Source organism: Mercenaria mercenaria, chromosome 15 (genome assembly GCF_021730395.1).
Source record: "Mercenaria mercenaria strain notata chromosome 15, MADL_Memer_1, whole genome shotgun sequence".
Lineage (NCBI taxonomy): Eukaryota > Metazoa > Mollusca > Bivalvia > Venerida > Veneridae > Mercenaria > Mercenaria mercenaria.
In genome coordinates, this window is record NC_069375.1 from 15,929,524 (window position 1) to 15,952,688 (window position 23,165).

Sequence of the window (23,165 nt, forward strand, 5' to 3'; positions counted from 1 at the left end):
TCTTTCATGCATATTTTTACAAGTCGGTGACCATAGCTCTGACCTTGCAGAGTGAAATTTCAAACAAAACCATAGGTTCACAACCCAAAACCCGAGTTGCACAACGTTACATGCTGAATAAAATTTGTATAGTTTTCATTATCTTATGCCAAATACTTTTTGAGATATGTGCGGCACTTTTCATACATATGTTTGACAAAGTCAAGAGCCATAACTCTGGGTGGACTACTTCCAACGCTGAAAGGTTTGATGACTAGTCAAATACTATTTTAGAATATGCAGGACACAAAACTTAACGGACGGAAGGACAGGCAGACAGAGAGACGCATTGCCAAGGGCAAATCTAAGAGACACCCCCATAAAAACAAAACGGAAACGAAACAGTCTTACTCAAACAACGTTCGCCATATGTATCGAAGGAAGATTCGCACTCACAGAATCCTTCTTTACAAACTGTGTGCTCTAACTGGCAGTCACTGGTGCTAGTACAGACTGAACCTAAAACTAATTAAAAATTAGTCTATTATCAACAAATCAACTTTTAACAACAAATCAACTTTTATCAACTTTTATCAACAAATCAAATTTTATCTGAATATTTCCAGTGTTCGAACCTAAATAGCGATATAACTTTTCTTAATTGGTATTATGTCGTAAGTGCAGGTAGCTGTGCGGATAAAGCGTTTAGTATTCAATCTCAGCGTTGTACGTCTGGCCATATCATCTAGAATTCCAAATTTTATATACAAACTTGCCATATATCTGATCAAACTCCGTGAATTTATGGTTCATGTATTGAAAGTTATCGAAACGATGCAGAAAAAGTCGAATAAAGAATTGAACAATTAAATTTCGTCAAATGTGATACATTAAATAATGTAAGAATAAAAGCAGCATCTTACATTAAATAAGATTATTTCGAATCCGTTGTAACGTGCGTGGAAGTCAGACACCTTACCACTACACCATCGTGTCATCGGTTAACTGTAACTTGCGTAGAGGTAAGGTGCGGATAGGATTTGTCTGTGAGGGCGGACACGGATAAGTACGGAACAGTACGTCTTAGTACGGGACAAATGGTGAGAAACGGGTAACAAAAAAAAAACCAGGATGCGAATAAGTGCGAATAGGTATGGCGTACTACGTTGAACTACGTTTTACTGCGTAACTACGTTCAGCTACGGCAGGGTACGTTTCAGTACAGATAACTGCGTTTTAGTATGTTTAACTTTCAACCAAGTTGGACTAAAGTTGAATATGTTTTGATCAAATGTTGGTACGGATTGATACGGATTACTACTTTGAGGAACGGCTCAGGTACGGATCGATACAGATTATGAAGTTTCTATCCGTGGCTAGACGTAGCTATCCGCGGCGTATGTGTAACTTGGGTGATAGAAATAAAGCGCCGAAAATAAATGATAAAGCATCACAATATTGCTAATAATTTACATTAATTCAAACAGATAATTACTTGTAGAGAAAAAAAAAATCATCCTTATTTTTGGCCGTCATTTGCCATAATCTTATATAAGATGCACAATGCACAATGTAGTAGTAGTTAATTTCAAATATCTATTTATGTAGATCAATTTTTGTTCTGATATTTTTCTGACTGATATACATTGATATGATACAGCTAAAATAAAAAAAATAAAATAAAAGTTATCAACATAGCATATTATCTAGGAAGTGTGTGTGCGCGTGTGTGTGTGTGTGTGTGTGTGTGTGTGTGTGTGTGTGTGTGTGTTCGGGTTTAACGTCTTTTTCAAGAATTTTTCAGTCATATAAACGACGGTGTCTACTTGTAGAAGTGAGCACAATGCCCAACTTTATAGTGCTTCCTCAATGGAATATCACACCGTAGACACAGGACATGATACCCCACCCAGTCACATTATACTGACACTGGGCTGACCAGTCCTTGCACTACCCTCTTAATGCTGAGCGCCAAGCGAGGAAGCTGTTAGTAACATTTTTTACGTCTTTGGTATGACGCGGCCGGGGATCGAACCCACGACCTCCCGCACTCGAAGCGGACGCTCTACCACTAGGCTGCCAGGGCGGTTACATCTAGGAAGTATAAATTAAAACAAAAAGAAATAAAAATATCAAAAAAATGTTGTTGTTTATTTCAACATATATCTCTTAGATGCATGGTGAGCCCAACTTTTTTTCTCCATTTTTAAGCATCTTTATGTGTCATTAAAGCAGCATAACTATTTTTAAAAACTTAACATCAGATTTTCTTTTTGTGGATTTAAGCACGTAAAACTGAAAGAAATAGTGACATTTGTGCTTACATAACACTGATATCAACTTGTATATTCAAAGTAACTTGTAAGACCTGAAATCCATATAAACATTAAGTGGGATATTATATATTGTATTAGGTAATCCCATCTTTTTTTCAATTTCACAAGTGCTTAAACAGTGGGTAAAAATGTCGTATAAAATTAAAAACAAGTGCGATGACCTAAGCTTTTTCTGCTCTTACTTTTCTTTGAAAATAACGTTCTTCAAGCTCACAGATCACAGAGTATGCAAACATTCTCAACTGCAGACAACAAAATGAACCTACATCCTTAATACAAGACCTTTTCGTTTACTAACATTGTCAAAGCCTTAAATGCAATGTACCTGTTTGGCAAAGACAGTCGGTCTGAAAGAAGCCCTCCTTGCATTTACACGTGTTATCGTCTGCACAAAATCCACCAGGAACTATCTGACAAAACGTGTCACGTATGCAAGACATTCCAAGAACTGAAAACCAATAATTTCAAGTGTCTTGTTTATAATGTAGCGGAATATAATTACAAAATTACATGTTCAAAAAGTGATTTAAAATGAATTTGTCTAAAATTATTTACATATTAGAAATAAAATAACTACATATCATATACAGAATACTAGTATGTTGTCTTTACTATCATTTTTGGATAGTGTAAAATATCTAAAGACACATTATTCTATACTGATGTTAATTACCTTGTTGGCAAGTGCCATCACTGTCCTCTGTGTAACCTTCTTCACAAGTGCAGGTATTGTTTTCGTTACAATAAGCATTTTCAAAAGTGCAATTAACAACTGAACAAGACTCTCCGAGTTCTGTTAAGAGATTTAAATAACAAAAAGAAATGTATGTCAGATAAACAAACTTTAAAATTATTAAAATAATAAACATGTTATTTATTCATTCATGTTATTCATTCGTGTTATGATTAAGAATAAAGACTGAAGAGTTTAAATCACATTTCCCCAGCTATGCTCTCGTAATCCAGTTTTAGACATACAATTCAATTTTACAAAAGTTTCTTAATAACATATTTACCAGGTTTACACAAATATACATTCGTTTGGTCAGGGTAATAATTGTAGATATGCTGATAGGTTTCGTCAACATCCGCTTCAAAACTCCATTGCTGACTGTAACTAATGTAATTTTCGGCACAAGTGCACTGTCTTAAGTCAGAGTCACATACATACCCATGGTAAGTACCGCAGTCATCCGTGCTTTCACAAAGTGTTCCATATACTTCAAACCGAAAACAAGCATGTTAGTACAAGGAATCATATTTAGGTGAATTTTCTGTTTGTGTTTTTATTTGATATGAGCTAAAATCAAATATGTTTTTTAAACAAAAATTACAAAATCAATGAATTGTACACTGCATTACACCATGTTGTTACTATGGCAAAATGTATTGGTTCTATGATTAAACAAAACAAGTTGGAAAACATCGAGTTACCTGGTTCGCAGAATACACCAGAATCATCTGTCTTGAAACCGTGGTCACACACACACATATTGTCAATGTTACATGTGAGATGTAAGTGATAATAGTAGTACCAATCGTACCAATCACTTATTGGATAATACCAGTAATAATACATATAGTTTTGGTTTGGCTTAAAGGAGGGATCTAAGTATTTGTAGGAATAATGGAGAGTGTTTCCGCAACCTACATCTTCACAACTGGAACCTAAAACTATATAAAAACCTTGCAACTTAAGTATCATATTTGAATTTGAAATTATAATTCTAAAGGAAGTAATGTGAATGTTAGATTATTAAATCTGAGCTTTATTTGCCGATCATTTTAAGAATGTTAGGGAGATACCATATTTTGCATACTGGTATTACATTTTTATCTATAAATGGTGTTTCATGAACAAGAGCTGTCCGTAAGACAGCCAATTCTCGACTATTCGAATTATTGTCCCAGAAGCAGGAAAATGTTACCCTAAATGTTAAGATATCTACAGAGTTTCAATCCAGTATCTGCATTAGTTCTGGAGATAGTAACTAGCATGCAAAACTTTAACCAGAAGTTTTATGTTCAAAATTTGACCAAAATGCATGTCACAGTTATGGGACTCGAATGCATATGTGAAGTTTCAATTCAATATCTGCATTGTTTTGCAGATAATAACTTGCACGCTAAACTTTAACCAGAATTTTCTAAGTCTGAAAGTGGACATAATTTGCCCAATATACATGTAAGAAATATGGGACTTGATCCAGTGGACCCAATATACATGTAAGAAATATGGGACTTGATCCAGTGAGGTTGGTAATTGATCTAGAAAAAGAAATAAATAAGTTTCAAATCTATATGCCGTTAAGTAATAGCTGTATGTACATGCACGCAAAACTTTAACCAGGATTTTCCAAGTCTAAATGAGCACAATTTAGCCAAAATGCAGATCAGAGTTATGGCACTTGATGCTATCAGCTAGTTTTATAACCCCGAAGACAAATGTGAAGTTTCAATTCAATATCTGCATTAGTTTTGGAGATAATAACTTGCATGTAAAACTTTACCCAGGATTTTCTGAGTTTAAAAAGGGGCATAATTTGCTCATATTACATGTCAGAGTTATGGAACTTGCCCCAGTGAGGTTGGACGCCGACACCGACGCCGACGCCAGGGTGTGTAGAATAGCTAGAAATGAAAATGAAGTCTTTATGTTAAGTAATGGCAGGTAACATTATGGAATGATTTTAAAATTATTTGCTTTGACGAGCGTAAAGACATACGGCGTAATTGTATGGAAGTACATCATAAGCCTCTGCAGGCTGGTTTTTTTTATTGATATATGTTATTTACGAAGTTTGCTTACTTACTTGCACCAGGCAGCGCTATAATCATATAATAAACTATAATAAACAATACGAGCGGACAGAAAAACGGACATACATATAGCAAGCACATTTTCATTGTTCCTTTCTATGTATTTAAATCTTTGTCGCTTTTTAAATACGACGTAGCCATCAAATAACACACTAAAGTTTCTCATATGTACCAAGTTTTATAAAAAAAATCTTTTGATGTTTTTTTAAGATTTGGAAGAATCAACTTTTGGTAATGGGTATACGGACAGAAAGACGGTGGCAAACCATAAGTCCTCTCCGGTAATGCACCGATAGCGAATCAAAATCAGTATGTATTTAATCGTTCATGAATTTGTTCAAAACAACATGGGTGATGTAAAATGTTCCCTTACCCTGTATACATAGACCATTGTTTTCGTCAAACCCATTTTCACACTTGCATTGTCCATACATGTAGTTCCAGTAATGTCTTTTACATACTGCATGTTCAAGTGGGCAGTCTTCTGAGCTGTTGTCCATTCTACAGTTACTGTCTATAACTGAAATGTTGAAAAAAAAATATTTATATAAAAATTTAGCTTTATGATAACATTGTTTATGTTGTTAGTCTTATTTTTCTTTAATAAAATACTGTCGAATACATTATTATATATGATTAAAATGCGCCACGCCAAATGCAGTAATTACTAGAAAGTATATTATAGCACTAGATATGTTGAACTTCATACTTCGCATTAATTCGAGTCACTTTGAAGTACATGAAGATATATTATGAGGATTTTAATAAACATATTTGTAAGTGCACCCTCAAATACACATGCTTAAAATAACAGAAAAGAATGAAAAAAAATAAAACGATGCAAACTTTTTTCACACGTGTCATTGTTATGTTTATATTCAGGTCCACATCTGCACGTGTTTTCCTCACACATATAGTTGTTTGACAGTCCGCAGTCAGACCAGTCTGAACAAAAGGAACCATAATCTGAAGTAGCGAAAACACATTTTCTATAGAAGATGCATAAAGTAAAGAAACACGTAAATAACACGACTTTTGACACTACTTTTGCACGTTTTAGGAAGAGAATAGCATGTGTATTTTCCATTTGTACCACATGTTCAGTAAACATGTAATTAAGTTTTACTGAGACTCGGTGTTAACTTTTCAATATCCGTCTTAAGTTCCGTGTGACGGTTGTAAAGTCTTTCCGTACTTCTACTCAGTGTTATATTTTCTGGTCCTTTCGGATTACTACTATGGAGTTCAATCAATTTTTACTATAATAGAATTCAAATCAACCGGATTATTTCAAAGCATATTCCAATACGGCGGATACTTAACAGAGTTTTCGATACCGTATCTGAATCAGGCATTAGTTCGCATTGATCACATATTTTTAAGTAAACAATAAAAATAAAACTCAACATGCTGTATAATTCAATTAGTTTACTTTATTTTTACCTAAGTATTGATATAGAAGCTTAGAATAGTATGAACATGTTAAACGAGTATTCTGAAAAATGACACTGTTTACCGTTAAAAGATATTCACACTACGAATTGTGGTCGCGGTAAACACTGACCTTTACGATTTGGATCTGGGAATTGCACATGACACATCGTTTTGTTATGGGAATCATTTGCGTTAAGTACTTATACCGATATAACCCGTAATACATTTCAGAATTACAAACTGGATCCGAAACAGACCCTGTTAATATTATGTTAACGTTTGACCTCCATTTGCGTGCTTGACGTTAAGTCAAATGTCTGTTATTTTTACATAGCACATTGGCATGTTATAGGAAAATCAGTGCCAAATATTGTTAAAATTCCGTGATAGATGGTTGAGTTATGGATCAAACTGGTGAGCTTTGACCTCTAAAATGACCTTAGCCTTTGAGCTAGGGTTCAGTGTGTTCCGCAAGATTGATTAATTATGCTATGTTGAAAATACTGTTTCCTGTTTTAGCATGTAGGAATCCCTCGGAAGTTTCTGGTGCCCTCATCTAAATGGGTCTGCGCGCCAACTTATAGCTTAGTGTGGTGTAACTGTAACTAAGGTTCACTCTACTAAATATCAGCAACAACAACAACTACTGTTCACTATAATAACTACTATTTAATATTGCACTAAGTTCTAAGATAATATATACATCAATGCCTTTCTTCATAATTCTCTAACATAGTTCACTGACATATTCTCAGTTATTAACAAGAACTTCTATTCTTCGACATAATTACTTCAACGTTAATTGCCTCGGTCCGTATCTAACTTATACATTTTTGCGCGTATCGGACATAAGCATTTAACCTAACTGAGTACCAGAATGATACTAAAGTTTTGTCTCAAAACTTCTGCTTATGAAAGAAATTAATCGTGACTTGAGTCATCCGGCGTGATCAAAAGACCGGGTGTTTATAATTACCCTGTCATTTATCCAGTTAGTCAGTTGTCAAAACAATTAGTAATTTTGAAACATGCTTTGCTGGACAATGCATTAACTGGGCGATATAATGTAACCTGTCATTTAATGCACATGACTAATTTCTAGACCGTAAAGCTAAGTGTGAAAAGGAATGCGAAATATATTCTTAAAGTACATGACTTATTATTGGCCGAAAAGCTATCTGAAAAGAATGCCTAAGAAGTATTTAGTATAATGGATTCTTTAAACCATTATATGACATTAGGATTCTTCAGATGTAATAACAAGAACATGCTTTATTCATACATTACAACATGTTTAGGAAAACGCATTTTGAATCATCTGAAAACAAAATACTTGCAAATGTACTGACGACTTTAAATGTATAGCAGCTGCAAAAATACTAAGCAATATTTCAGTTTTGAAACTACAGTCCTTTTACAACTGATTGTGAATTGAACTAGGCAAAGAATCAAGAAATATGTAATAGTTTATTTATGTGATGCGAAATGCAGTTTCTAAATTAACGATTGATGAGTGCGTCGGGTAGTTTTGAACGTCATGGTGGTAAATAATCTATTTGTAAATTGTTTATGTCTTTTAATATCCTAATACATTGTTTTCAATTACTTCCATTCATTTGAGAAAAACCTCTAATTATTATTCTAACTGATTGAATCACGAGGGTGGCAAAGACGTTTCCAATAAATATGTATGAGAGAATTATTGACACCTGACGTTTTTTCTGTCTCATGGGTATTTAACCTTTAGCCTGCTGGCGGCATGTGATACTGCCTTTGCGACCAGTGCAGACCAAGATCAGCCTGCACATCCGTGCAGTCTGATCATGGTCTGCACTGTTCGCTATTCAGTCAGTAAATTTTCAGTGAACACCCCTTTGAATAATAAATGGTACTGCCCAAATTGAATGATGGACCGGTCCATTTTAGAAATTTAGCAGGCTAAGGGTTAAAAAATGCTCCGATAGTCGACTAAAACAACGATAAATATCAAACAGAAACAGACACGTTCCAAGAATGTATTCTCCTTGTACCATAACACATACATTAGCAGTGTATGTTATAATGAGTACATGATTAACATATAAATTATTAGAATGAAGCGTTAGAAATACCGTCAATTTTTTTTTAGTTTTATGGTTTGTAAATGAAATTATGTTTGATAAAAAAGGATTACAATAATTATGTCGTTTTTCTATGTATACACGATATAAAAAGCATGTTGAGTTGTCGTAGGGGCAAGGAATATGTCGGATGGAAATTTCATATGGAATCTTACGACAAAAAGTTTCTACGACCATCGAGAACACCTTTATGAATGAGAGCAATATGAAATTAAGCTATACTTACACGATACACAAATGCCGTTCTCCTCTCTCCATTTGAACGAGTTGCACACACATTTGGAGTCTTTGCAAATTGTTCTTCCATCATCACAGTTAAGGTCATCAAGACAAGATCGTCCGAAAACTGAAAAAAGGTATTACGACAAGAGGCGTATAATGACAAGTAGGACCGAACTCACTTTTTAAGGGATGTTGACCAATAGATGAGTTAGATTAATAATTAATAACATACCTCAAACGATTTAAACAAGTCAAAGCAATATTCATTTTATTGGAAAAAAATACTTTATTTCTTCATGTTGCAATACGTCTTGCAGTATAGTATAGTATAGTATGAACAAATTTCGGATAAAACTGCTATAATTACATTTACATTGTTATATTAGTATAAAATATTGGTACACAATCGAACGAATGAAACAAGTATTACAAATAGTTTCATTTCGTTGTAATAATGCCGCGTAAACTTAATTTGCAAAACAAATAATTATATTCTTCTGTGAAGATTTCAATTGTTTTTTATATTAGGATAAAGATAATAATGTCTAGTAGGTAAACATGATTTTGTCAAATCATTATAACATTGATACAGCAATAGGTAACAACGCTATACAATGTTTCACATAATGCACACAGAAATGTTGTGTTTGATTAAACATTGTTGCATTTACGTGTAGCTTTTACGGGACACCGAATGTTATCAGAACCATTGCTGTAGTATATGTAACATAATTTGCATGTGGGTAAGTTTGAACTGAAGATATATCTTATTCAATAAAACTAAATGTACATTAACCTGCTAAATTTTTAAAATGGACTGGTCAATCATCCAATGTGGGCAGTACTATTTATTATCTGAAGGGGTGTTCACTGAACATCTACTGACTGAATAACGATGTGCAGGCTGATCTTGGTCTGCAATGGTCGCAAAGGCAAAGGCAGAAGGCTAAAGGTTAAATGAAGAAGGTTGACAGTGTTTCAAATATAAATGCCATGCATTTAGTAGTTCTTTTCGTTATTTATACATTGGTTGTCCTTTACTGACTGCTGCAAATGCGATTTAGCTTAAAATGATAAGAACTAGAGATTTTGTTTTCACGGAAAACGCACGTCTCCCATCACTCAGCAGGCAGACATCGTAAAACACCACTAACAAATGAAGAGACATAACTCCAGGGGGAATCACTGAACCATAATACTCCAACGACATACACAACTAGGCTTTGCACTGATCTCTCCTGTAAGTTTGATGGAAATCAGCCCGTGATATAGAAGAAGTAGCACAGATAGCATAGCAGCATTTGAGAAATCAATGGTTATAACTGCGCGGAAAATCATTAAACTGATATGCACAAATATGCTTCTGATCTGGTGAAATTCAGCCCAGTGGTAAACAACAAGTATTGTAAACACCATACAATATGACAAATCAAGAGCCATAACGCTGAAAATTACTGAACCGAAATATGCCGATGATATACATAACAAGCTTTGCACCGATACATCCTGTAAGGTTTTGTGGACATCTGCTCAATAGTGTAAGATATTTGGCCATAATATCATTAAGCATGACAAATAAAGGGCAATATCTTTGCTGAAAATCACTAAGCTAGAACATACCGAAGATATCCGCAATTAGACTCGGCACTGTTCACTGTTGTAAGGTTTGGTTGAAATAATCCAGATGAGCCGCGCCATGAGAAAAGCAACATAGTGGGTGTGCGACCAGCATGGATCCAGACCAGCCTGCGCATCCGCGCAGTCTGGTCAGGATCCATGCTGTTCGCTAACAGTTTCTCTAATCCCAATAGGCTTTGAAAGCGAACAGCATGGATCCTGACCAGACTGCGCGGATGCGCAGGCTGGTTTGGATCCATGCTGGTCGCACACCCACTATGTTGCTTTTCTCATGGCACGGCTCAGATTATTTAAGAGAATTGACCAAAACATCATAAGATTTGACAAATCAAGGGTCATAACTTCACTGAGTATCTCCGGTCGGGACATGCTGACGATATGAGCCCAGTTGTTCGAAATTTTAACAGACTGTTAAACTAATCGCCTGTTAAAGTTTGATTTAAAATACTGGTCTTGGTGGGAAACACTAGTACAATGTTTTAATTTTACTGTAAAGACGTTTTAGTGTTCATAAGCCTTAAGTCATACATTTGTTTTTCTAAGTTTTCTAAAATTCGAAATATTACTCGACTGTTAGCTTAATCAACTGTTAAAGTTTCGAACAACTGGATCATGCACAATAGAGTTTGATAATAATTACTTTATGAAGTTAAATTCCTCTAGGTGGCGTCGAAGCAGTTGCGCGGCCAAAGTAAACTGTGCAAATCAAATAGCCATAACTCCTCTGAAAATCACTGAATGGGAACATGCCGACAATATTCAGATGTAAGCTTAAACAATCCTTTAAGATTTGGTGCAAATCCGCCCAGTAATATAAGAGAAGCAGGCAAAATATCAAAATATTTGAAGAATCAAGTGCAATAATTCCACTGAAAACACCAAACCTTAACATGCCGACGGTTGTTTTGAAGCTTAGTATAAATCCGCTCGGTGGTGTTGGAAAAGTTAAGTGGACACATTTTGTGACATATAGACAGACAGATAAACCGACAGACATGTAGACGGACAACAGTAAGTTAATGTTCCCACCATTAAATGTGGGATACATAATTATGTGTACTTTATGCATAAAATGGTCCTAATATATAACATTTCTTTTAATGTGTCATTTAAAAAAGTAACATATGTTTTATCATGGGTGAGAAAAGAAAGCTTGCTTATAGTTACGAGGGATGTTGCACATTTCATCACCTACCATAATCAAACTCTGTCAGTCCGAGTCTGCTATTTTGTTGCTTTGTTGCATTCTATTTTCACAGGTTTTATTGATAATATTCAATATAATAAGTACCTGGTGAGCATACTCCATTCAAAAGTGTGTGACCAGCTATGCACATACATACATCACCATCGCAGAACGTGTTGTTTGTTGTACAATCACTGTCCTCGAAACAAAAACCTTGCGGAAAAAAATCAAATATATTTTATTAATAAGTGCTTCAAATTTGTCTACTCTATATACAGCATGTACCTGGTGAACAACAGCTGTTGTTTTACATAGAACTATCAGGAAATTCATGCTCTTACAGATATCTAAATAGCAGTAAAATAACTGAGTATGAAAGAAATGTTCACAAAATCCGAGTGGATTTTAAAAATTCGTGTGGTTGCATAATTCGATTTTGAGATGCCATTACAAGCAGTTTTTCTAAATGTGTTTAAAATATAAAAGTGTTAATTTTCTAATTTAAAAGATATTGACAATCAAAGTATTGCGTTAGGATATTTGTTCCGGATAAAGCACGATTTCAAAAGATATCGTCAATTAATGGACAAGACCTGTACCTTTGTACAAGTCAATTGTTACAGTTAAAAATGCACTTGTGTAAAGATAATCCCTAATGACAGCAGCAATATTGACTTGAAATACTAAAATCACATTAATTTCAGGTTAGAAATGTTAATGGTCTTAGTGATTATTCAATTACCATAATACACGAGTGTTTTCTAAACCTTGAAACACTTATTTAGTGTCATTGACGACACACCAATTATAATTATAGACTTGGTCAAATGCATGAGAACTTACCGAATGCATTTACTTCAACGACAACAATGGCCAGCACAAGAAATGCGCAGAAAAATAAAGTCTTCGTTGAATCCACAGACTGCATGATTTATCCATTGACCTGCACTAAAGAAAGCAAAGTTGTTGTAAAGGTTATATGCTTTTGTTAATATGCCAATTATATTCCTTAACCTGCAAATGCATTTATAAGCATTACAAATGCATAAGCATTAACACTAGACAACCGATTTGTATACGGCAGGAAATTCAGTCACATTCAAAATGGTTCACATTTGTCTTGCCCACATCTAACTTCTATGGCGGCTCGTTTCTGCTAAGAGGTGCTATCGTTTGGGCGTCCAAATCTGAACGACAACAACAACTCCAGCTAGCACTAGGACACGGCAAACGTAAGGTGACGACATGACATGTTTCTATTATATTGGCGCCCTATTTACGACAATACGAGGACACGATAGTGCAGCATTCTATCGTGCTGTCGTGAATTCGTACTGGCAGGCACGTCACGCAACAACATGAGGACATGACAAATTGTTTAATCTTTGTTTCGCCTTACAGTTGATATGTTAAGAAGGGCCTATATGGCCGCCTAAATACCCTGGTACCAATAGAAAACAACTGAGTTAAATAATAAGGTAAAGTAAATTGGCAGCAAAAGGACACGACAAAATATAGAGCGACGACACGAAAATTATTTCCGTCCACGTCGTTATGACGCTCAATTTTATCGTGCCCTTGTGCTGGCGGTTGCCACGCGACAACACTAGTACACGTCAAAGTAGCATTCTGTCATGTTATCCTCTGTCGTGCTTTTGCTGCCTTACTTGCGGAGGCGCCAATACGACAGCACGACATGGCAGAAACGAGCCACCATATACTTCATAATATCGATAATGCTTTGTGAATACTAACGCTGCACATAATCGATACTAGTATTATGAGTGACAATGTATTTAAACACATTGTGCGCATTTAAAGTCTTTCAAATGAATCTTTATCTGTGAATCTCATTGTAAGAAATTGTTGCATTTTTTTCCTATCTATACCGCGGTCGTTTAGTTTGCTTTCTTTGTATAGTCGTAACACATGATAAATACGATAAAAAAACAGATAACACTGATATCTATGAGATAAAACTGATAAAACTCAGATAACATTCATATCTTTAATTATAATGACACCCCAAGAAACATTCAGTGCCATTCAGTTATTTACATATCAGGCGAAACAAATGCAAAATAAAAACTAGATATTTTCTCAAACTGCTTATTTATTGAAAACATACCAACGCGTTGATATTATAAACGGCGATCTTTCTTGTTGAATGCACACTCGAATTTGCAGTACAAGGATAATTTAACATAATTTCAATGCCTCTTTTTTTTTGCAGTGAAAGAACCTTAGTTTTGTATCGAAAAATTGTTAAAACTGTCCAGCTACTGAAATAAGATATATGTTCAATGGTTGTGACACAGGATCGGCTAAGTATATTCATTTTGTCATAACTGACGTGCGATTCCCATACGTTTTTTTCAACGCCGTGAAAGAGGCCAAAGTTTACAATAACAGCACAACGGTGCTGCGAATATACAAAATTTAAAGTTATCTAAATCAAATGAATGCATTGTTTAAAATAAAATTTAAAGGCGAAGAAATGTCTTCATATAAACTATACCCACATTGATACAGGAAAGCAGGTACGTTTTACTTAAAATTATGTCCAAAATGGTGAAGAATATTCCATTTTCTCATTATCTTATCTTTATGTTTTATCTTTTCCTAAAGCACAGAATAATCTGTTTCTGCCAACCACCAAGAAATTATATGTTTGTTTTGATTGTGAAAGCTGAATTTTTTACTATGAATAAATTAGATATATAGTAATTTAGAATTCTTGGAGCAGTACAGCACCCCTACAATAACATTCAACACTTTTATTTTAAATGATGCATATTGTATTATTATTATTAGTATTATTATTATTATACCAGATTTATATTTCTTTAATTTGTAAAGAAAAATAATAATCATAAAGTAATATTTTAAATGCTACATAAAAATTCGAAAATACGAAATTTTCTCTTTTTTGTTCAAAAAATATTTTATTCTTCTTATTTCGTATATCGTTTTGTTATTTCGAAATATTATTTCGGAATTCTACTGCATTTTTAAGAAATTTTGATATATTACATTCTTCTACTTCGTACATTTGAAATGATACTCCGTAGAAAAAGAAACACATTAAAATAAATTTATTCGAAAATACGAAATTTTATTTCTTTTTTGTTTTTCAAAAAATATTTTATTCTTCTTATTTCGTATAATTATCTTTTCTTTATTTCGAAATATTATTTCGGAATACTAATGCGTTTATTACGAAATAATTTGTACTTTTGATTTATATATTACATTCTTTATTTCGTACATTTGAAATGATACTCCGTAAAAACGAAATACATTTAAAATGTTCGAGAATACGAAAAAAGAGTTCGTTATCACAAAGATCTATTTTGTAAATACGAAATTCTGAAAAAGGAACATAATACCTAAATCATAAGCGCCTGAAGACGCGGATGGGGCTTTGTAAAATGAAACTGAATTATCATGGACTATAATTCAAATATGTCAAGAAGTTTCGTTAAAAATTATTGCATTATCCGATATAAAAGTGAATTGCTTAAATAGCTGGTAAACTTCAACGATGATATCGAAACAAATGCGAAATCTTTCCTTTGGCATGACGTTAAGCCACAAAATCCTGAAAACAGACACTTGAAATTCATGTTTCCTATAGAGTATCTATTTGTGTCTTTACACAAAAAGTAGAGAATAATAAAATGTGTGCTCGATAATTACCTTAAAAAGTATCAAGATCTGATCAGTAACCTATCGAATAAAGGAAAATAAAATGTATTTGTTAAACGAGTTTTGCATCATACTGTTAACCAAGTTTTTGAAATGAGAACACTAATTTTCAGAAAAGCTGATGCACCAATGTTAACCTTCCACTTCTAAAGGTAATAGAATCTTGTCGAACGATCAATGGCGTATTCTTATGATTATTAATTACGATCTAAGTCTGCTTATTTAGATACGGAGTACAACTCTATCCTATATTAAAAGCCTGCTAGTGGTATTTATTTGAATTTAGCCATATAAATGTTTATGGTATTTTTTTTAAATTTGTTTTTACACTAACACATCTGGAATATCATGAGGATCCAGTAAAATAAAATGACATACAATGAAGTTGATGAACAGGCAATTTATGATGGACGATAAGTTTTTCTACAGACTTGTTTGTTTCATGTATTTTCCCACAATGAATTTAAGTTCAATCGAAATATTTTAAAAGTTAATCTGCTCAAATATTTTCTTTCATTATTATTATTATAAACGTTTTAGGGATGCTACAAAGGTATGCTACTATCTGCATAACCAAACAGATCGAAGCTGAGATGATCGTTTGTTTCAAATTTCAAATAATTAAAAAAAAAAACAAGTGTAAAAAATCTACTGACTAACATATTACCGATGCAGCAGTAATCAAAAGGCACAAATATATAGCTAAAATGTACTTACTACATTTAAAGCCTGTTTAAGTCTGCTCCATTTTGTAGCCTGAACAATTGTGCATGCAGTTTGCATTAAAGTTTGGTAATTGATATTCCTGTTTATTGGCTTATACACGAACGAGACGGGATTCAATAGGCTATAGAAAATCAAGGCATTAAATCAGACAAGGCATTTAAGATATAAAGGTTTAAATAATAGACCCGGAAGATTGCATGTGTAAAACTAGTTTGTCTACATCTCCATATTTATTTATTTATTTATTTATTTATTATCTACATCTCTATATTTATTTATTTATTTATTTATTTTGTTGGGTTAAACGTCACACCGACACAATTACTGGTCATATGGCGACTTTTAAGCTTTGATTGTGGAGGAAGAGCCTAGGTGCCCCTCCGTGCATTATTTCAATACGAGCCGGCACCTGGGTAGAACCACCGACCTTCCGTAAGCAAGCTGGATGGCTTCCTTACCTGAAGAATTCAACGCCCCGATTGAATCTCGAAATCCGATGAGGGAAAAGTGGTCCGAAATCAGGAACCTTGACCACTCGGCCACGGAGGCCTCCAATATAAAAGAAATTGAAGTAGATCATTCAGAAATATAAACTAACAATAAATGCACTTATTACATACCTAAAAATATTTTCTATTTAGTTTTAATGGACCGCGATCGTGCAATATTCTTCCATATTGACGTGGAACGCTTTCATATCGGACTTGAAATTTTTTCTTAACGTTGTAATGGAAAGAATAGCGTGACGTGCATGGCGTCCACGCACACGTTGCAACAACATGTTTACGTAATTTTCGCGGAAAATATTAATGCGCGTCAGTTTGATTTGTTTATTACATTTTCGGAGAAATTCTTTTCGTATTTTTACTGTATTTTGTTACAGAATGATAATTTACACATAAATTCATTATTTGATAGTGGGTATATGTAATAAAAAGAATTAACTTTGTATGTAGACATATGCACTCGTTCTTCCGCGGATAATATTTAAGTTAATAACCTATAAGTATTACATGTATATGTGGAAATGATGAAAGACTATCTGTCACACTTCCAGTTTGTCTAAAATAATTTTCTGTACAATAAGATAGTGATTTGTTGTATTCAAGCGTATTTATAGTCATCACCGTTAACCCATATAGGCGTTCCCTCCAGACGACTGTTAGTAATTTTTAAGTGGGAGAATATTAACCTTTTTTAACTGCTTTAAAATATTAACTGCTGTTGGCAAGTGATTCAGCCTTTGCAACCAGTGCAGACCAAGGTATGCCTGCACATCCGTGCATGCTGATCTTGATCTGCACTGCTAACTATTCATGCAGTTAATTTTCAGTGGATGATGGACCAGTCCATTATAAAATTTTAGCAGATCTAAACTCCAATGATTTTATTCAACGACAAATCACTGTTTGGGATATATTTTTTCATAAATAGCATTTTAACGCACTAACGATCCAGTCGACGTTTTGGCGTGTTAAATGTACAGGACTGTCAAAAACTGTAAATGAAGTCACATAATTTCTGCGACAGGAGATCACATAAACCGCGTTTGTATATTTTATAACGTTCAAACAATGTATTCACAATTGTATTGCGGGTTTCAAGCAATCAATGTTTTGTCAAGGACAGTCAGAAGTGGTCTGACATGACAATGACGCCAAAAGGACATACGAATGCAAGCAGTCAGGGGAAACATGGACAGATACTTTCAAAATATTGCATAAAACTGGAGTTTTTAGTAGTCGACCTAAGAAAGATAGCACCATTTTCAGGTAGCATCAATTGTAAAATTGTTATCATGCAACTTCTATGCAAAGTGCCTGATATCACTTGCCTGATATTTTTGAGGCTGAACCTCACTTCTGCTAGCCCATATTAACCTCGACGTGATAACCTTGATATCAAAAGACAGAAGCATGTTATTCTCTATTGATAAAACATTAAGTACCTATAGACAGTCAGCATTTTCCTTTCCAGAGAAATAATTGACATAATAGCTAAATGCCTAATTTGAATATATTTCACACTAACTTGAATTCATATCTTGATTCATATGCTTATCTTATTCTGTAAATGGTACGCTACTTTTTCATGACAAAAGTTCTTCTCTATTTTTATACACCAATACATAAATTAATTAATCAATTCATAACGAAAACTATCATTTGATTTTCGTTTTACTAATTATAGTAGGTATAAATGGAGCCTGCCGATATTTTTGCCCATACCGATATTTTTGCCCATACCGATATTTTTACCATACCGATATTGCTGCCCATACCGATATTTCTGCCCATACCGATATTTTTGCACATCCCGAAATTTTGCACATACCGATATTTTTGAACATACCGATATTTTTGCCCATGTAGATGTTTTTGCTCATGGTAATATTTGCTTATACGAGTTTGTTGTATATAGAAGATAACCTTAAGGGGAGAGCAATGTATGAAGAGTTATTCTTTTCAACAATTTCAATTTTTGCAAGTTTCCACCAATCACTGGAGAAGCGGATCTTTTGTCTCCCTGCTCTCCGTCATTTACTGTATTAAAAAGCAGTTGTGTGTCTGAAATCTATCATTGTGCTTGTATTCCTACGCTGGAAGAGGTCCTCTGGAGCTCTTCATGGAATCTAGTGACAGGAACGTTTTACCACCCGAGTTGTGTCAAAGGATTTACCGCGATTTTGTAAAGAAGCCTCATGTTCCTCTGTCAAATATACTAGACTTTGAGCTGTACAAGGTGGCTTTATTCTGCATTTTACCGAAGGACTTCTATCACCTTTTAAACAACAACGAGAAAATCAGACATTGGTTGACTGAGCAAACTACATACGAAAAGTTCAAATCTTGTATTGTTGAAGGTATTGAAAAAGGTTTTTGCAACATTAACAGTTATGCTATCAATACAAAGGAATGGAGAGAAGACGTTGCCAGCAATGTAAACGTGTATGAAACTATTAAACACTGGAGAACAGGAGGAGCACTATCAGTTTCTCATAGGTGGTGGTGTTTAGATCATCCTAGTTAGCTAGTAAAATCATCATAGAAATTAGTGTCAAGCATGGATGATAAAGAGAAAGAGAATATTCTTGAAGAATATTATTTTAACGCAAAAAATCCTGCTGCGTACGCGGGTGCTCAAAAGTTGTTTCAAGTTCTCAACAAGAAATACCCAGGACTATTTACAATTACTCACATCAAACGATGGTTAAACGACCAGGAGGCTTATTCTCTTCAGAAGCCAAGACGACATAGATTTAAGACGGCCAACGTGCGAGTCACATCCATTGGCGAGCAGCTAGACATAGATCTTCTGTCAATGTCAAATCTAGCTGACGAGAATGACGGTGTGCGATTTCTGCTTTGTGCCATTGATATTCTATCCAGAAAACTGTGGGTGAGACCATTGAAAAACAAGACGGCCAAAGTTGTTTTAAGTGCCATGAAAGACATTCTCAGTGGCATTGCTCCAGGTGAAATTGAGAAAATTCGCGCGGATAAAGGGAGTGAGTTTTCAAACCAATGGTTTAAAAAGTATATGAAAGACATGGATATCTATTTTTTTACGACAAATAATCCTCCAAAAAGTAATTTCATCGAGAGAGCTCAACGGACACTGAAGGAAAGACTGTATCGAATGATGAGACACATGAGAACCTACCGATACATCGATGACTTGCAACATGTTGTTTCAAGTATTAACGCAACTCCCCACCGCGGCTTAAGTGGTCTGGCTCCTAATGATATCACCAAAGGCAACGAAGCTGATGTGTGGGCGCAAATGTACTTGAAGAAATCAAACAAACGCATTTCTAAACCTGTTTTTCAGTTTAAAGTGGGAGATCTTGTACGCATCAGCTTTAGCAAACAACCCTTTCAACGGGCTTATCAAGAACAGTACACCACGGAGGTGTTTAAAGTGGCGGGAAGGATCCTGAAGCAAGGCATTCCCATGTACAAGTTGAAAGATTTAAAAGGTGACAGTATCAAAGGTTTGTTCTACACTGCTGAACTGCAAAAGGTAAACAAGGACGAAAATAGCCTTTGGTTCATTGAACGTATATTGAAAAAGCGGAAAAGAAACAAGAAACTTCAATATTTTGTGGAATGGCAAGGCTTCCCTAAAGCTTTTAATAGTTGGGTAGATGCGAAAGATGTTAAAGACATATCCGAAGACAGGCCATAAACATCTGATACTGCTATGGAGCGATCTCGAGTGTTTCGAGAACTGAACTTTTTGTTTACCTTAAGAAATGCAGTAGCAAATGCTCGCCGTCATTTAATTCGACAAATAACCGCAGCCCAGATAGATGCCATTGCAGAAATTATGAGGAGGTTAACAGTTCGATCTATTATCATTTACCAACCTGATGTTCATATTTTTGAAGACGAACGACTCCCTATGAGAACTATAGCTTCCAGGCAAGTAAACAGACGAAGGAAAAAGAGAGCGTTACTTAGAAATCACGCGCTGTTAGCTAGAGTACTACGATCTCAGTACATTTATCAAACCATAGCTGCTGAAATAAGCGACACGATATACTTGGGAGATGAATAAAGATGAATTATCAAAATAAAGTAGCTGAATTGTAACGGATAACATCAAAGACGTTTTGGAAAGCGCTCCATGAACACCATGGATAGATTTCTATATATCAAAAGCGATGAAAGTGATGCCTACTTTGCAGATAATCAAGTGTTTCGATTTAAAGTTCATTTGAATTTGCCGTTGACTCTAAGTGGTAAGTGGGCAGTCGCACTCACAGAGTTTCACGCTATAGACAATTCTAGATCTAGAACTAAAACGACTGGAGCTATTTACATCTACACAGACCTTTGCTACGAAAGTATTGTGCACGGCGCGGAGCAACCGCTCTTGAGACGGTTGGATAAAAACACAAGGAGCGGATGGGATTACATGTTATATACACCTTATTATCTACCCGTCAGAAGGAAAGAGCTGAGAGAATTTCAGATCTATATAAAACTGGGAGATGGTACTTTCCCGTCAGATTTGAAATCGCCGTTGAACCTAACACTTCACTTAAAGCAGTATCCGTTTTATTAAAGGAAGAATGAAATTGTATGTTCCAAATCCTCAAAAGTGGGTAGACTTTTTTGATAGAGTGAGCAGCGGTAGAACGACACTGAACCAAACCGGAGCTGGTAGACGTTTATCCATCATCGCTGTAGATGACTCAAAGGCAGCCGATGAGAAGCAGTTTCCGATTAAAGCAGTTTTGCCGGCGGAGCAAACGACAGCGCAAGCAAAATCGGAACTAGAGAGGCAGGATATAAATCCAGCTAGTGTAGTAAATATGCTTCAGTCTTCGAGTGGACAGCGTCGACGCGGGACAAAACGCAAGAAAACAGATAATAAATCACATAAAGGAGCTAAACGTTATCGTGGGAACGGTAACAAAAACGCCAAATCAAAGAAGAAAACTTCTTGTAAGAGACAGAAAACGTCACGTGCTAACAAGAAAAAAGATATCTTTGAAATCAACTAAGAATGTCGGTGTTTAATGAAGAGAAATTTAAAGAAGGACTGGTGTCGGAGTTGGCTTTGTTCGATCTTCCTAGCACACAGACTAGTGTCACGGATGTGTATTACGATGAAATTAGACCTCTATCACAAGTGTCAGATGACAGTCCATTCGAGTTTAGGATAAGCGGGCAAAACTCAATGGACTATCTCGACTTGAGGAATTCGCAGATCTATGTCAGACTGAAAGTAGAAAAAGCGGATGGGTCGCCACTCACGATGTCAAGCAAGAAAAAGGGGGACCCGCAAACTTGTTTTCTGCAAGTCGCTGTTTCTCAACGACAGAAGTGACTCTGCAAAACAAGCCACGATCACTTGTAATTACAACCCTTACAGAGCTTACATTCAGACATTACTGAACTACGGATCAAATGCTGTTAGTAGCCAGCTGGATACGCAGCTCTTCATCAGGGATGATTCAGACAGTCCAGGAGTAACAGATCCAAATGGAAGAAACAACGGGCTATTTCTGAGAGCAAATGAAATTGCCTTATCTAAACGCATCGACTTACAAGGACCTATCTTTCACGATTTGTTTTCCATGTCAAGATATTTGCTGAACCAGGTGGATGTGAAAGTGAAGATGTATAGAAGTTCTACCAACTTTTGTCTGCTCACTGGAGATAACTCAGACTACAATGTGAAAATTGAAGATATTTACATCCTAGCTCGAAAGATCAGAGTCAACCCTGCCGTCATCTACGGCCATTCAAAAATACTGGAGAAGCAAAATGCGCTATATCCCTATGATAAGGTTGAAGTGAGATCAGTGAGCATATCAACGGGTTCAACTAGTTTCAACTGGGAGAACATGTTTCAGGGAAAACGACCAAACAAAATCATCTTAGGATTTGTGAAAAGTAGAGCAGTAAGCGGTGATTACAAGACCAACCCTTTCAACTTCGAGAACTGTTCTATTCAGCAAATCGCCGTATATTGCGATGGATTACCTGTTGGAGGAAACCCACTGAAGTTGGATTTTGACACAACTGGAGGTACGGCTATTATGCGCGCCTATACCAACTTGCTCGTATCAAGCGGAAAATGGAGGCAAGATGAAGGGAATCTACTAGACAGAAATCATTATATAAAAGGTTCAACATTGTTCGTTTTCCAGTTGGAGCCAGACTTTTCCCATCACGGGGAATATCTTTCATTGGTGAAAACGGGGAATGTGCGATTGGATGTCGTATTCAAGACACCATTAGCAGGTAAAATATACTTTAATTTACCGTACTTATAAAATTCCTACTTTTGAAAGTTTTTATGTATATATTTCTTTTTACGTATTTATACAAGACATGCATATTATAAATAGCATTTGCTTTCTTTTCAGAACCAATGAGCTGTATTGCCTGGAGCGTTGGGCCAGCTTTTTTTGAGATCAATGAAATGAGAGATATCATTCTTCCATAATGGATACATCACAGCTGAAATGTATGATAGAAT

General features: G+C 35.2%; 3 protein-coding genes and 1 long non-coding RNA gene across 4 annotated transcripts in view; 2 read left to right on the forward strand and 2 right to left on the reverse strand.

Moving 5' to 3' along the window:
* The window catches only part of LOC123555729 (uncharacterized), a 57,390-nt gene extending 48,356 nt beyond the window's left edge, over nucleotides 1-9,034 (reverse strand). Inside the window, exons 1-8 of the mRNA XM_053524637.1 lie at nucleotides 8,916-9,034; nucleotides 5,982-6,101; nucleotides 5,509-5,655; nucleotides 3,750-3,989; nucleotides 3,332-3,535; nucleotides 2,989-3,108; nucleotides 2,641-2,763; nucleotides 391-504 (exon numbers count right to left, since the gene is read on the reverse strand). Of these exons, the coding sequence (XP_053380612.1) occupies nucleotides 391-504; nucleotides 2,641-2,763; nucleotides 2,989-3,108; nucleotides 3,332-3,535; nucleotides 3,750-3,989; nucleotides 5,509-5,655; nucleotides 5,982-6,048 (1,015 nt within the window). The 5' untranslated portion in view covers nucleotides 6,049-6,101; nucleotides 8,916-9,034. The remainder of the gene's footprint in view (nucleotides 1-390; nucleotides 505-2,640; nucleotides 2,764-2,988; nucleotides 3,109-3,331; nucleotides 3,536-3,749; nucleotides 3,990-5,508; nucleotides 5,656-5,981; nucleotides 6,102-8,915) is intronic.
* Nucleotides 9,035-11,850: 2,816 nt separating this feature from the next.
* LOC128548925 (uncharacterized) lies at nucleotides 11,851-16,264 on the reverse strand. Its single transcript, XR_008367353.1, has 3 exons — nucleotides 16,161-16,264; nucleotides 12,579-12,683; nucleotides 11,851-11,948 (listed from the first exon to the last, which is right to left on the reverse strand). It is a non-coding gene; the product is annotated as an uncharacterized LOC128548925 (long non-coding RNA).
* Nucleotides 16,265-19,232: 2,968 nt separating this feature from the next.
* LOC128548709 (uncharacterized) lies at nucleotides 19,233-20,357 on the forward strand. The gene has a single exon (XM_053524077.1). It carries the CDS (start codon nucleotides 19,233-19,235, stop codon nucleotides 20,355-20,357), a length of 1,125 nt encoding a protein of 374 aa, XP_053380052.1.
* A 1,561-nt stretch (nucleotides 20,358-21,918) lies between these two features.
* Nucleotides 21,919-23,132, forward strand: LOC123530746 (uncharacterized protein F54H12.2-like). Its single transcript, XM_045311518.2, has 2 exons — nucleotides 21,919-22,927; nucleotides 23,053-23,132. Exons 1-2 carry the CDS (start codon nucleotides 21,919-21,921, stop codon nucleotides 23,130-23,132), a joined length of 1,089 nt encoding a protein of 362 aa, XP_045167453.2.
* Nucleotides 23,133-23,165: the final 33 nt, after the last annotated feature.

Excerpts from the sequence above, each read along its gene's own strand:
- LOC123530746 (XM_045311518.2), top strand. The coding sequence starts at position 21,919 with ATGGGTCGCCACTCACGATGTCAAGCAAGAAAAAGGGGGACCCGCAAA. Across the intron at positions 22,928-23,052 it reads ATTCAAGACACCATTAGCAG|AACCAATGAGCTGTATTGCC; the intron begins GTAAAATATACT and ends CTTTCTTTTCAG.
- LOC128548709 (XM_053524077.1), top strand. The coding sequence starts at position 19,233 with ATGGATGATAAAGAGAAAGAGAATATTCTTGAAGAATATTATTTTAAC.